This window comes from Clupea harengus, chromosome 22 (genome assembly GCF_900700415.2).
Source record: "Clupea harengus chromosome 22, Ch_v2.0.2, whole genome shotgun sequence".
Taxonomy (NCBI): Eukaryota; Metazoa; Chordata; class Actinopteri; order Clupeiformes; family Clupeidae; genus Clupea; species Clupea harengus.
Window position 1 is genome coordinate 2,800,554 of NC_045173.1, and position 14,109 is coordinate 2,814,662.

General features: G+C 41.1%; 1 protein-coding gene across 2 annotated transcripts in view; it reads right to left on the reverse strand.

The window, feature by feature from the left end:
* The window catches only part of si:dkey-37g12.1 (atrial natriuretic peptide receptor 1), a 23,138-nt gene extending 12,175 nt beyond the window's left edge, over window positions 1-10,963 (reverse strand). For both annotated transcript variants that reach the window (XM_031560191.2, XM_031560190.2), the window contains exons 1-13: window positions 10,786-10,963; window positions 10,180-10,301; window positions 9,923-10,012; window positions 9,318-9,463; window positions 9,085-9,194; window positions 8,841-8,987; window positions 8,592-8,746; window positions 8,347-8,482; window positions 8,126-8,217; window positions 7,193-7,331; window positions 2,488-2,566; window positions 1,868-1,967; window positions 147-245 (exon numbers count right to left, since the gene is read on the reverse strand). In XM_031560191.2, the coding sequence (XP_031416051.1) occupies window positions 147-245; window positions 1,868-1,967; window positions 2,488-2,566; window positions 7,193-7,331; window positions 8,126-8,217; window positions 8,347-8,482; window positions 8,592-8,746; window positions 8,841-8,987; window positions 9,085-9,194; window positions 9,318-9,463; window positions 9,923-10,012; window positions 10,180-10,301; window positions 10,786-10,894 (1,524 nt within the window). In that variant the 5' untranslated portion in view covers window positions 10,895-10,963. The remainder of the gene's footprint in view (window positions 1-146; window positions 246-1,867; window positions 1,968-2,487; window positions 2,567-7,192; window positions 7,332-8,125; window positions 8,218-8,346; window positions 8,483-8,591; window positions 8,747-8,840; window positions 8,988-9,084; window positions 9,195-9,317; window positions 9,464-9,922; window positions 10,013-10,179; window positions 10,302-10,785) is intronic.
* Between the last annotated feature and the right edge of the window lie 3,146 nt (window positions 10,964-14,109).

Below are 14,109 nucleotides of genomic sequence, written 5' to 3' on the forward strand. Positions count from 1 at the left end.
ACACTGCCCATAATAGACTCACTTTATAGACGGCAGGCCCGTGAGAGGAGCACTGGTGCTGCACACTGCCCATAATAGACTCACTTTATAGACGGCAGGCCTGTGAGAGGAGCACTGGTGCTGCACACTGCCCATAATAGACTCACTTTATAGACGGCAGGCCTGTGAGAGGAGCACTGGTCCTTCACGCTTCCCATGAGGGACTCCACAGAAGCCTGCATGGCTCTGGACCTCAGGTATGGAACCTTACAAAAGAAAAGGATGACCATAAAGACAAAAAAATACCATTCCTTTCGTCTAATCTGAGCTCTGGCTGGGGTGAATAATACTCGGCAATACAAGATATAACAAACTATATTTGTACTGGGACTGGCAAAATATAAAAGTGGGAGTAGTATAAACTCAAAGAAAAAACAATGTGCAATTACATTGATTAGTGTTAACATAATACATTTGTGTTCTACAGTAGTTTATGAATGGATATGTTAACGTCGGTTCCTTGATTTGCTATCTTGTGTTTGCCAAAGAATTCACAAATTTTAAGACCTAATGACCCGTTAAAAAAAAAGAGTAACTTTGGTAAAAGCGGGAACACAGATCTAAGTTCCAGCAACCATAGACATGACCATTTTTGGTAAAAAACAATCAGGGTCTAATCATACTAACTATTGCAGCTAAGGTGACATATATGTTTAAATATACATTCTGCTGCCACTGGCATATAAGACACTCCTTTTCACAACTTTCAAACAATGAATATCTTGTTAGTCAAATTTATTAAGTCAAAAGTTTCTACAGTTTTACGATTGGCTGATTAGCATATTGAGCAGGCTGGTATTCAATTATTATGCTTTTATTACTTCACTAAGGTATCCTTGTGCATCCCTTTACCTTTCAAGGTTATGATTAGAATTCACTACACTGCATTTTCCATTACAATTACCACTTCAAAACTCTCCATCACTGGTCTGCAGACTAGAGAAATTATGTCAGTCACTGGACATGAATGCTTATTTGAAAGTTATTTGACGCCAAATCTAAATGAATATACGTAGGTGTTGGTGTAAGTTTGGAAAAACATTTTTTTACAATTATATAGTTATGAATATTCAATGACAACATTTAAAGAAATGTCGGACATATCTAATGAAACACTGTTTTTTGGTAACAAACAGTCTAAATCTTGTGAAATTAAAACCATAAAACCAGAGGCCCTTGAGCCAGGGACTATATAATGAATGTAGTCCCTGTTAAAATGGTTGCTAATCCTGGCTCTCAGGCCATGGATGACACACCATACCAACAAGTAATGTAGAACTGAACACTGATACACTCACTCACACCATTCCTAGTTGATGATGTATGTGCATAGCATCAGTTTGCTTCTACCAGCCATTCAATAAACATGTTACACAGTAATTAATAGATTTATAGTGTACTTGCACTGTAACAATGGCACAGAGTGTGTGAAGGAACTAAAGATAATAAAGAGTGTGTGAAGGACCTAAAGATGATAAAGAGTGTGTGAAGGAACTAAAGATAATAAAGAGTGTGTGAAGGAACTAAAGATGATAAAGAGTGTGTGAAGGAACTAAGGATAATAAAGAGTGTGTGAAGGAACTAAAGATGATAAAGAGTGTGTGAAGGAACTAAGGATAATAAAGAGTGTGTGAAGGAACTAAAGATGATAAAGAGTGTGTGAAGGAACTAAAGATAAAGGGTGTGTGAAGGAACTAAAGATGATAAAGAGTGTGTGAAGGAACTAAAGATGATAAAGAGTGTGTGAAGGAACTAAAGATGATAAAGAGTGTGTGAAGGAACTAAGGATAATAAAGAGTGTGTGAAGCGTGTCCGTGGGGAGCCACACCATAGCTGCTGTAGCGGGGGAATGCAGCTCCATCAGGCTCACTTCACCTGGGCTGATCCTCCACAGCATCATGGACACCTCCTCCTGCAGACGGTACTTCCTGCAAACAGAGCAGGTTCAAGGGCAGAGGACCTTATTTGGAGTGCTTAAGGTACTAATGATGAGAATGGCATGTCAATGGTATATTTAACTGTAAATAAATGTATTCCTGTTAAATGTTATAATAGAAATGTGTCACAAATAAGTCAGTCATGTGCATAAGTCAGTTATGATATGCTTTGGATGAATACAAATTAAAGTACAAAGAAAAGGTCATGAACTTTTTGGAAATCCCCCAAAATAAGACTTTTTGAACTTGGGGAGAAACAGCTGGCTAAACTGAACTGAGAATAAATTGGATTACTTTGAAAGAAATTTAGGTAATTCTCAAATTAAATTGAGAACAGTGATCTCTAGAGACACTAAATCCTTTTCAGATGGCTTTATAATTAATATTTCAAATTGCCAATTGTTGATCTGCCTTATTTTTTTTATATAACAAGGGATGAGTCAAGACCAACAGAGAGTTAGAGCAAATAATGTACCAATGAAAAATGAATAGTTATCCAGTGTCACCTCACCTGTACAGGACACAGACAGCAAGAGTCCCTGCTGCCAATAAGCCAGAAATGAGCCCCACAGCAATGATAAACTTCCTGTCTGTGGAAAGAGCGATAAAGCTGAAATAACTCAGTAATTTAGCTATGTAAGCACTCATCCAGGGGCGCAGGTCTTAACGTGGAGGGAAGGCAAATGTTTTTAATTAAGAATCTATGTGAAGAAGAAATGAAATATTAGCCAGACAAAAGCCAGTTGAAATTCAGGCAGCACAGAGAACACCCTGAATGAAAATGACAATCCCAGCCAAGTAAAAAAAACAGAGTTTCGTAATCTCCTAAAGGATATTATTGGGTGCTTCTATCACCAGCAAGGACTGCAATAAAGTATTGCCCTTAAAAAACACATATCAGCACAAAGAGAGATTGTGGTTTTGGTCTGGCAGGCACCAGTGAATAATGTATAGAGGCTTCTGTCCATCTCGGCTGTTCCTTCTAATGAGTTCAGTGACCAGCACTGACCCCTACACACAGGTGTGGGGTGTGTGAGAGAGGGCACGCATCACAGTGATCACCCACACGCACAACACGGACCTCATGGAACAACAGCTCCCCCTACTGTCTCCCTTTTGCCACTGCAGAGGTTTTTTAGGGTTTGGCCTAGGCCCCTTATCTCCAGTAAAGGGCAATCTTAATGCTTTAGCATACCAAGACATTTTGGACAATGCTATGCTTCCGACTTTGTGGCAACAGTTTGGGTAAGGCCCTTTTCTATTCCAACATGACCGTGCCCCGGTGCACAAAGCAAGGACTATAAAGACATGGTTTGATGAGTTTGGTGTGGAAGAACTTGACTGGCCCGCACAGAGCCCTGCCCTCAACCCCATCGAGCACATTTGGGATGAACTGGAACGAGCCAGGCCTTCTTGTCCAACATCAGTGCCTGACCTCATAAATGCTGTACAGGATGAATGGGCACCAATTCCCACAGAAACACTCCAAAATCTTGTGGAAAGCCTTATAGCCTGTTATAGCTGCAAAAGGGGGGACCAACTCCATATTAAAGTATATGTATTTGAATACAATGTCATTACAGTCCCTGTTGGTGAAATGGTCAGGCGTCCGAATGCTTCTGTCCATATAGTGTAGCTGAGGTTTACTGCATCCACATTCACATCCAATGTATCAATGGATATGATCATGTGAAGGATAGATGTATCAATGGATATGATCATGTGAAGGATAGATGGACACAACTACTAGTTAGAACAGCTTTCACAGCATGAAGGTGCCAATCATGTCAGTGAAATACACGAGTCAGCAAGCTAACATTTATCTGTATCAAATGTACTGTTGGTGTTTGCAAGGGAAGTCTGTTAGCTAGTTAACTTGCTGGTGAAAGGCAAATCTTTAATTTCTGTTTTCCCATTATTGATTGGAATTTTAAATTGTGTATCACACTAAATAAATGATTAAAAGAAGACATATTTTGTAGAGCGGTTTTATGATTGTTTTTCGGTCACAAGCTTTCAAAGTGGTAGAACTTGTTCTTTTAAAGATGGAACTACATTGTAACCAAAACAATGGTTTTAGTCAACATAGCATAACACGGATGGAGCAGGCACATGGACAGAACATTAACATCTAAACAGTTCATCATGCCAACAGAGAGACCTGTAAAATATACAATCACTTTTGTAATATAGCGAGCAAATTAAAACTTCTCGGACATCATAGTGAATGACAAGTCTTACTTGCTTCATCTCAATCTTAAAATGGGTCAGATCAACCACATTCCATAACTTCTGGAAATCTGGAAAATCAAGTTCTTTGAGAAGTTCCCCGTTATGACAGATCTGGCTTAAGGTCTGTCTGACAGCTCTCAACTTGTAAGAAATAATAGCATTTGAGGAATACAGACTAAGTAGGTTTTACTGAAGTGTTTACATAATGCATGAATGTTAAAGTCATTATCAAATTCTGATTAATATTGGAAAGTTCTTGGGTAATGTTCATATAATGGGAGTGATTCTGAGCAGTGGTGAGTGGAAAACTAAAATTACTCCAAGGGTTATTATGACTTGGCAGGTTATGGCAGCCTAAATGGCCCAATCTTATATATTGTGACAAGGTATAGCCTGGATATCATCTGTGAAGTATCACTCGAGTTTTATATTTGTCTGTGCTGTTTCCCACCAAGATGAGTCTGATGTAAACGAGTGTTCTGCTTGTGTTTCTTATGAATTTGACAAAATATTTAGTGGACTTAGTGGCTTAGTTAGTGGACTTTTAGATGATGTCACTTTAGCTGTAGTTTGGGGACATGTCCATATATTCAACATGATAAAATGTTGTGCACTACTCTTTTCTAAAAACAGAAACTATTATTGTTCATGGTCGCTTGTGACAGCATTATGTGTGAACCAAATACTAATGTGTACACACATAAAAGTTTTCCCTCAAGTAGCCTTTTTTGTTTGTGACACCTTCATGTGTGTAGCGCCATTTAAAAAAAAAAGATGTTACTATGTGGAGTGACTGAGCTGATGACAGAAAGGAAACTGTGGTAACCAACCAGCTCACAACAACGACTGTGCCTGAACAGCTGAGCGTAAATCTGTTGACACCAGCAGGATGTTACACTGGATCTTTTTGCAGGGAAAATAATGTTGTTGGTCTTCACCCTGCTGGGTTTGTGGGAGTCTGATTAATCATCCTCAGCTGAGGCTGAGGCTGCCAGCCCAAACCTTGCAAACCCATTTTTCATGACGGTATGCTAAAAGAGGACTCAGTTGCTCTCACTGTTGTGTAAATGCCTGGAGTTCATGGGGAAATGGCAGTGTCAGGCAGAAAGCTATTTTGATTAATACGGCACATTCATTTCATAACATGCCCAAAGAGTTGAGCACCTTCAAGGGGTGACTGACACCTCATTTGGGTGTGTCTGATCAAAAACGTCGGCTTTTCATGTAAATTGTTTTTGAGGAAGGAGCACCCCCTTTTTCAACATCTGACAGGCACTTCTAATCTCTACACAGTTTGACATCATAACATTGACCACTCAGGACTGTTAATATATTAAATAATGTGATGGTCACGGCAATGCTGGAGTTGGAAACTTGAACTGTTCTGAGCTGTTATCAATTCAACACAACATATTTCATCATTTCACAATGACAATAAAACAGTATTTTCATAATATGTACTGATGTGTTGGACTTGAATCCAAGAAGTGACAAGTGCGCTTGTCATCACAGCAGAATTCAACGACACACCCAGAAACTAACATGTCATTTAAGCTGCTTTACTGTATGCTAGCTGTCCCATGTATGCATACATACAAATAGAAATTCTGCTAGGCCATTCCATTTAATGTTGCTCTATTTGAACAATTTTGTGATGTCCCAGGGCTAACGCAGAGCTTACAGCCTTTCAAATTAGGGCCCCTGTGTTTTCAGAAGATAGATCTACCACAATCTTCATGAGCTAACATAAATCACTCAAGAGCAGATGAACGTTAGAGTGCACAGCGCAAACAACGACTTGGCCCATCTGCAGAAAGCTCATGCTGTGCCATTTAATTTGAAGTTGAATAAACTAAACCTGCGGCTGATCGTGTAATCAACAAAGGTCGCCGCCCTGTGATTTGCGGCGCCCGCAATTTAAGGGAATCTTTCAATCACAGGAGCAATTGAATTGAATCATGGAACTGCCACTCAAATACTCTCACTAGTTGTGCAGCTATAACAAACAAATTCAATAGTGCAGCAGGTATCTACAAGAGGCAAACAAAACTAAAGGTTGCTTTTAACATGGTACAACTTAGTGTACTGTTTCCATTGCTTCTGGAAGTTTCTCCCATTCATGAATCTAATGCCCAATCAGCTTTAAAAACGAGGAAAATGTTCCATATGTACAACGGAATATGTAATCAGTCACTCCTTGCGCTTCTCCTCCCCTCATTTTGCCCAGAACTCCCACTTTCCACATGACCCTTCCACAAATGACCCCATGACCCTTCCACAAATGACCCCATGACCCTTCCACATGACCCTTCCACATGACCCTTCCACAAATTACCCCATGACCCTTCCACATGACCCTTCCACAAATGACCCCATGACCCTTCCACATGACCCTTCCACAAATGCAAATTCAGAAAAGCGCAACTCTTTCTGCGGCCCTGCTGCAGGCAGAATGCGCTTTTAGCCATGTGTCTGTTGATACATACATACCATGCCAATTTGCAACGAAATGATGCTTTAAAAGAGCGCTTGCGTGTTAGTACATCTGCCCTACCTCAGGCTATTCTGAGATGTTTGTGTAGTGCATATTAAACCATTACTGGAGCATGTAAAGGAGTTACAACCTGTCAATACAAATATTTAGTGGCTTAATGCATCCAAGCACTAGAGTTTGCACACACTTTGGATTACTTATGGCAAAAACGGCTGTCATAACAACAACCCCATAGCCTGATCAAAAAGAAAAAGACTTTCTCCTAAAATTAGAATTTTTGTCTCCAGAGGACCATAAAGTTATTAGGAAACAACCTAGCATAGTTGAATGTATTAAAACAGCACCCAAGTAAGACTTCACAAACACTGCTGAAAGTGGCGATCACCTGAAACACAATTTTCTAGTATTAGGTATCCCTCCTGAATGCAGCTTAGGACAGGCTACTATGATACACAGGCTACTAGATCCCTCCCAGTGAAATTGGCCCTACCGGTGTAGATGCAGAGCTCCCCCTTGAACCCACACTGAGGTGTGTCCTTAGGGGGGTTGGTCTGGTCCCCCGGCCACAGAATGTGGACCCCTCTCACAGATTCATATACCTTCTTTGTCCCAGAGTAGTTAGCGATCACCTGCAAAGGGGGAGAGTCAGAACCAAACAAGGCCACACCCAACATGAAATGAATTACTTAGTGATGTTTTTCCCAAGTGAAGTTTAGACCAAAGCCAGTGTCATATGGGGTTGCCAAGTCAAAAACAGACTTTTTTTTGTAGACAGAATGTCTTCTGTACTACGGAATGCATGAATTCATTACAAAACTATGTAACACTGTTATGCGTTCTGTCCATGAATAACACAAGTGCGTTAGAATTGTGTCAATGAAATATTGAAGAGAGCTCATACTTTTGTGCACAGAAAACAAAATGGATGATTCCTGTAATATAGCAAAACAGTTAAGTGGACAAAATGAACATTCGATGGCACGGAATGATCATAGTATAACGTATTTCGTTCCACAAAAATATAAATGCTGGCCTAGGACATCAATGACGTCAACAGAATAGCTTTTGTCTATGAAATGAGTTTCTTTTGCCCAAAAACGTGAGAAGTGCATTCAGCCTTCCTTTGGTCCACAAAATGAAAAGCACAACAGTCATGTTAGTGCACGACATGAATCATCTGCTGTTTTTCTGTGCACACAAGAATGTGCTTTTGTTTTTCTGTACACAAAAGAATGTGCTTTCTTCAACATTTTGTGCACACAATGCTAAAGTGTTTGTGCTCTTAAATGAATGTGTTTTGCATGCAAAAAATGGTCTGTTTCACTTGGCACCCCATAGTGACAACCCTTACCCTAATCCCCTACCCTACCCTAATTGACCATCACAGGGAAATGTGAAGATACATTTTATGGAGAAAACTCACTTTAAAAGCTCCACTGCTGACTTCTATATGTTTCATCATGTATGCAGATTCACGGTCACCATTTGAATCCATCGTCACATCTCCTTGGACACCTGGGTTCAAAGCAGTTCAACATTCAACATTCAACATGAACTCATTCGCTTTGAGCTCAGAATATCACAACATATTTAAGAGCAACATTTCTCTTCTCCCCTGAATAGAAAGAACCCATTTTTTCTGACCAGTAATGGTCCTGTTCCACATTCTGCGGGTGATACGGAAGCCATCATATGGGTCTCCATTTTCTGCCAAGCTTTCGTTCAGTGCCTGGGCATACAGCCACACCGCATCATGTGCTATTGCAGCCAAAACAGACACCTGTAAATCAAGAAAAAAGAAAAGAATGGTGTACAAATCAAATACACACCGATCTATTGAACAGTAACATTCCCTTTAAAGCATATATCATGTCTTGATGATTCCCAACCTCTTCTTCATCAGAGTAGACATAACCAAAGTCCTCTTCGGCCCTTTGTTTGACCTTTTCGTTAAACGTCCTGTATTTGTCATCGCTGGGCTTGTACAGGGAGAGGACAAACAGGGCCTGGTAAGCCAGCTTTGCCACAGAATCGTACGCATCTCCTGAAACAAAAAGTTTCAGAAAGATGTACATCTGTTTGTGTGTGTGTTCGCTGCTTGAGTGCATGAATGTGTATGATAAAAATGTAACAAAAACCTTGCTCCCAGTCAAAGTTGCCAAACATGTCTTCGTGTTTGTATGGTTCAAAGCAGAAGAAGACATAATCTCCATTGGTGAGGCCTTTTCTATGGGCCTCTATGAGAAACCTCCGCACAACGTCTCCTCGAGCTGAAATCACAATGACTGCAGACAAGGAAAGGAGATAGCATGAGCACCTCGGACGCCATACAACAACACTATGCAGATTGTGCTTATGGTGTGGATGACAGAGAATACAAACTCCTTGCAACTTCAGCCATCTCTGCCAGAGCCTGAGCTTGTGCGAGGGAGGAATCCCCTTTCAGTTCCAGGTATTTGGCGATAGTGATGTTACTGATTTCTGCCTGGTACCTTTGGCAAACACACAACAACAATTCCAAAAATCTTTGTATGAGTACAAGTTGCCTCTCAAAATGATTGTAAACCTAGAAGTCTTTACAGAACGTTAGTCATTTTATGGCTCGTTCTCTCTACCTGATCCCCTCAGCAGGGATAGTCCACCCCGTGTTATTATCATGGATGATCCCGATGCGCCGCCAGCCAAATTCCTTACAGATCTCAACAAAGAAGGAGCCCATCTTTGTGAAGGGACCGAACACCCTGGTGAGAGTGGGGTAAGCCTGGAGCTCACAGAAACAGGTAAAGAACACCCTGGTGAGAGTGGGGTAAGCCTGGAGAAAGCCTCACAGAAACAGGTAAAGGAGTTAGTGAGGGATGGCTGTGCTGCAGGCCAGTGACACAAAGCGTAACATTGTACCTGTCAGCTGATGCATAGAGAGTCACTGGATTGATTTACTACACAATTTAAAAGGTCAAACTGTCTTGCATTCAGCTCATAATGAAATTACTCTGGCCATTGAAGTAGTAGCTTGTGGATCAAATTTGCCATCCTGTATTTCACAATCGGATTGATCTCTCAGTATATAGTGCACACAGATTGCCTCATTAAGGATAAATGTTCGAAGCCTTTAAGTAACCTTCAACCTTGTGTGACACATGCAGTAAAATGAACCACATTTTTTTCATTTTCATTTTTTTTATCATGTAACGGTTTTCAGTGGAGTGTTTTTATAACCCACCTCTTTGTCCAGAAACTGCTGGTCTGCACACACAGGGCTGACCACAGGAATGTTCCAGAACGCAGCCAGTTTGGAGGTCACTCCACAAACCTAGGAAAGGACAGTCATTAGTTGGAGGATGGTCATGACATTTGTTCCACAATCCTTCACAGTTCACGCCACAAAAGACACACTAAGGCGCTGTGCATTGACCTGAATATAACAATGTGTTGGCCTTGCCACGTGAGGAAAGGGGTGGAATGGACAGGGAACTGCACCTGTGAACAGGCGGGACCGATGAGGGCGCTGTAATTGTTTCTGTACCGAAGCTCCACTATTTTCCCAGGGCCTTTCAAATCATTACATTCATCATCCACATACTGGTAGTCTAGTTGATGACCTGGAGCAATAAAAGGACACACTCATGAATAGAAAACATTAAAATTGTATTGCAAGTCCTAGATTACAAGGTGAGTCCATATGCCTACAAGTATACCAACAAAATAAAATGGATGTGTAGCACAATTTGTTTATGAACCTTCTGGTTTAATAAAATAATTAAAAAAACATTTGATAAAAGCTGATGAAATATATGACCATCTTTAGGACTCTGAAAAAGTGTTGTGCAGTTAACAAATGCAAAGAAACTTGGTGGTGACTGGAGAGCAAACCCAAAGTGACTTAAATCATAAATGTCCCATTTTAGTTTTTGTTATAAAACTGGTGGCAGTTCTGTTCTTTATGATTGGTTACTCATTGAAAGCCAAGAGAAGAGCCAAGGTCAGTATCATATCTAATAATGTCTGGCAATTACTATCCTGTCCATCACTATGAACAAATGTCTGTTCTCAGTCGTCCCTTCGGACGACTCACTGCTGTCTGACCTGGCAGCAGATCTGGCCTGCTGTTGACGGTGTCCATGGCGATGAGGGCTCCTGCCCCGATGCGACCCACACTGAAGACTGTGGAGGTGTTGGGCATGGACAGCAACATGGTGAACTTTGAGCTCGAGCTCAGTAACACGTACAACAGCAGCAGGAGAGATGTTTTCAAGCAAGATCCCACCAGTGCTGTAAGACAAGCAGAGGAACCAGGAATGTGACTGTGTCTCCATACACAAAGCAGAGGAACCAGGAATATGACTGTGTCCCCACACACAAAGTTGGGCCATGGAATGTGACTGTGTCTCCATACACACAGCAGGGGAACATGGAATATGACTGTCCCCATACACAAAGCAGAGCTATGGAATATGACTGGGTCCCCATACACAAAGCAGGGCCATGGAATATATGTGGGCGGTGAGACCGAGGAAAGCCTCAGGGAGGCGTGTTGATAGCAGGCCAACTAGTTAGGGGGGACAACAACCTCAAGACCATGGGTTTAATACCCGGGATGCACACATGCAGATGGAGATGTATACTGTACATCTGCTAGAGGTTAATATCATTTTGCACAATATTACTTCCTACACCGTTCCACAAGTAATGATTTCCCACAGAAATCTTTATAACTCATAAGATAATCACACAATAAAGCCTGACTTTCCAAATGGCTCATTTGACATTGAGTTCCTCATTGGTTCAATTCCAAATATTCCCACTGGATAAGTTACATTTCCCCACTATGCAACTGTGTTTTACAGTAATTCCCTGCACAACAGTACTACAGTACTATTGCAGTTTCTTAAAGCCGATGATATAAATATTACAGGACTGTTAAAAAAAAGTTATTGAATGTGCTCCAATGGAAGTTTACCAGCAAAAGTGCAAAGGTGTCAGCTGTCTAGCTGAATGGTTCTGATGGCTGGCTCCAAAGCATTGCAGGCTGCCTCGAGAGGTTTTGAGTGGTTCAGTTTCACAACAGTGACAAACCATGCCTTAGGGCATCGTGTCGTTACCTGGCTGTCACCAATTACGGCAAGTCAGGGAGACATGAACGCTGCTCCGCAGGGCGCTTGATCTGCATGCGTTACTGGGTTTCTGTGGCAAGGGAAGTTGAAAGGTGCTTGTGTGGTCTCGCAGGATTAGAACCCAAATGTAGTTGTCAGGCACAGTTACAGCACGCATTTAATTGATGCCATAGCTAAATAGCTTAAAAACTACTTAGAAAAATATTCACTTTTCAGGTCAGAGAGCAAAAGGGCAGGTGCTTGAACAGCACCTGGGGTCTGTCTGTGCACGAGCAGGGTAGGTAGTTAGGTACCCTGTCTGTTGGGGGCTATTTGTTATCTGTTGTCTGTTTACTTGTTTGAAATGGAGTGGTGATGTAGATTGGCGATGGTGTTGTTTGCTGTGGAATTGGCCCCTGCTATTTTGTCCTGTCAGTGCAATTATGGCCAGTTGCCTCCAATTAGTTTCCTTCCATTAAACAGGAAAGAGGGATCAACAGATGTGCTGTATTCTGCCTGAGAAAATGTGTGTTCCCTACCGCCGTGTCTGAATGTGCTGGTGTATTCACTTTAATGCCATTGTCAAATAAAATAAATATTTGTGTCGTTCCATCACCTGTGCTCTCCAAGATTCTTTCTGATTGGAAGAGGATGGACTGGGGTGAGCGTAGTTCACTTGGGTCTCTCTCCCAAGTGGCGGAGAGACTTACAATAGTTGGATAGGCCACACATACATGCCATGCTTTCTAGAATTTAATGTAGAAAACCATAACACTGTTTTCTTTGCAGGTATCTGGTGTGTGTTGTCCTTGAAAATCTGCAGACTCCGAAGAGCATGGCACCCAACACATAGCAAGCCAAAAAAAGTATGTGGCTTCGTGATAAATGTAATTTTGATAGAGAGATTGATAAAAAAAAAATCACAAAACAGTATTAAAAAACACTTTCTCACTTTCTCAGAATTAAAACCTTTCAACTGTTAAAGCCAGGTTAAATGTATTATTCACCAGATTCCCATGTTTGCCATACTAAAATGATAAAGTCATAAATGCTTTATGCTTACCAGTCATGATGTGAAAAGACATGTGAAAATGTCCTCCATCAGGAGATTTCCTCATAAAAGAACTTCAGAACTTCAAACAGGGACAGAAACACACACCACAGTATAGTGTCCAGTACCAGTGGCTAAATACAGAGCCCTGCCCTCTGCATCTGTTATAACTTGTCGGTAGCCTGCTCCACTGACCCGCACTAAAACCCCAGTCCCTCTGGAGACCGATCTGCGACTGGCTGTTTATCAAATGACGGGGTAAACAGCGATAGCAAAGACTCTGGGAACACAGGGTCGTAGCAAAGCTAAAAAATGAGCTGCATGTCTAGATGTTTAGATGTTTACTTCCTGTTTTTCTTCATCATCACATGGAAACTCAAAACTGTAGGTTCACTGTGTGATAGGCTGATACACATGTCTGGAGCCACGGACATTGTGAGTGCATAGCCACAGCATACTGAAATATCATTACAACACTGGAACCTTTTACTTTTTACACAAGCAGGCAGGTTTCCAGTGCATATTGGTCAACTGCCTATGATTGCTATGAATTCATATGTGTGATAACACAAAGTGTACATGGAAAAAATTAAATGATAAATATATGAAATAAATATTGTTAAAACAGTGTTCAGTTGAAGAAATGGATCGTGGGAAATGTTTTTGTCTAGGCCTTCAGGCCAAAGAAAGCCATGGGTTTTTATGGATTAAATAAAGCAACACTTGACTCCATGGCGAAGGAGACTAATGATGTCTGGACAGTGTGGAGACAACATGGTTTTCTGGAGCACCAAGATCACTTCTCTCTGAATCCACTATCTTGTTTATGTTGAAACTCAGCATTTAGTGAGTAGCTTAATGATTCCTCCATCTGCATCTGGACTTCTTGCACGTATGCAGAGCTATAATGACCCCCTATGTGTTCTGAACATTTCTCTGACAGCGCATTCAGGCGTCAATAAATAAAGAACACTGGAATGTACCCAAAGAGTTTTGTATAATTTGTAGATAACAACAGTTCCAGTGGCAGGTCTCAATGATACCTGATAAAAATATCTTTGCTCTGGTTTTATGGTGTAGGTGTAGTATTTGATTGCTTTTGCTGCTCTTATCTGGCTCCAGTTTAATAAGAATGTGACAGAGCACATTGCATCTGGCACGTAAAGCGGCCGGTTCCCGCCAGATCATGATCATTGACTAAAAGATATGTTCTTACGAGCACAAATATGGAACGATTGATGATGTGATTATGTTTTTCATAGTGCT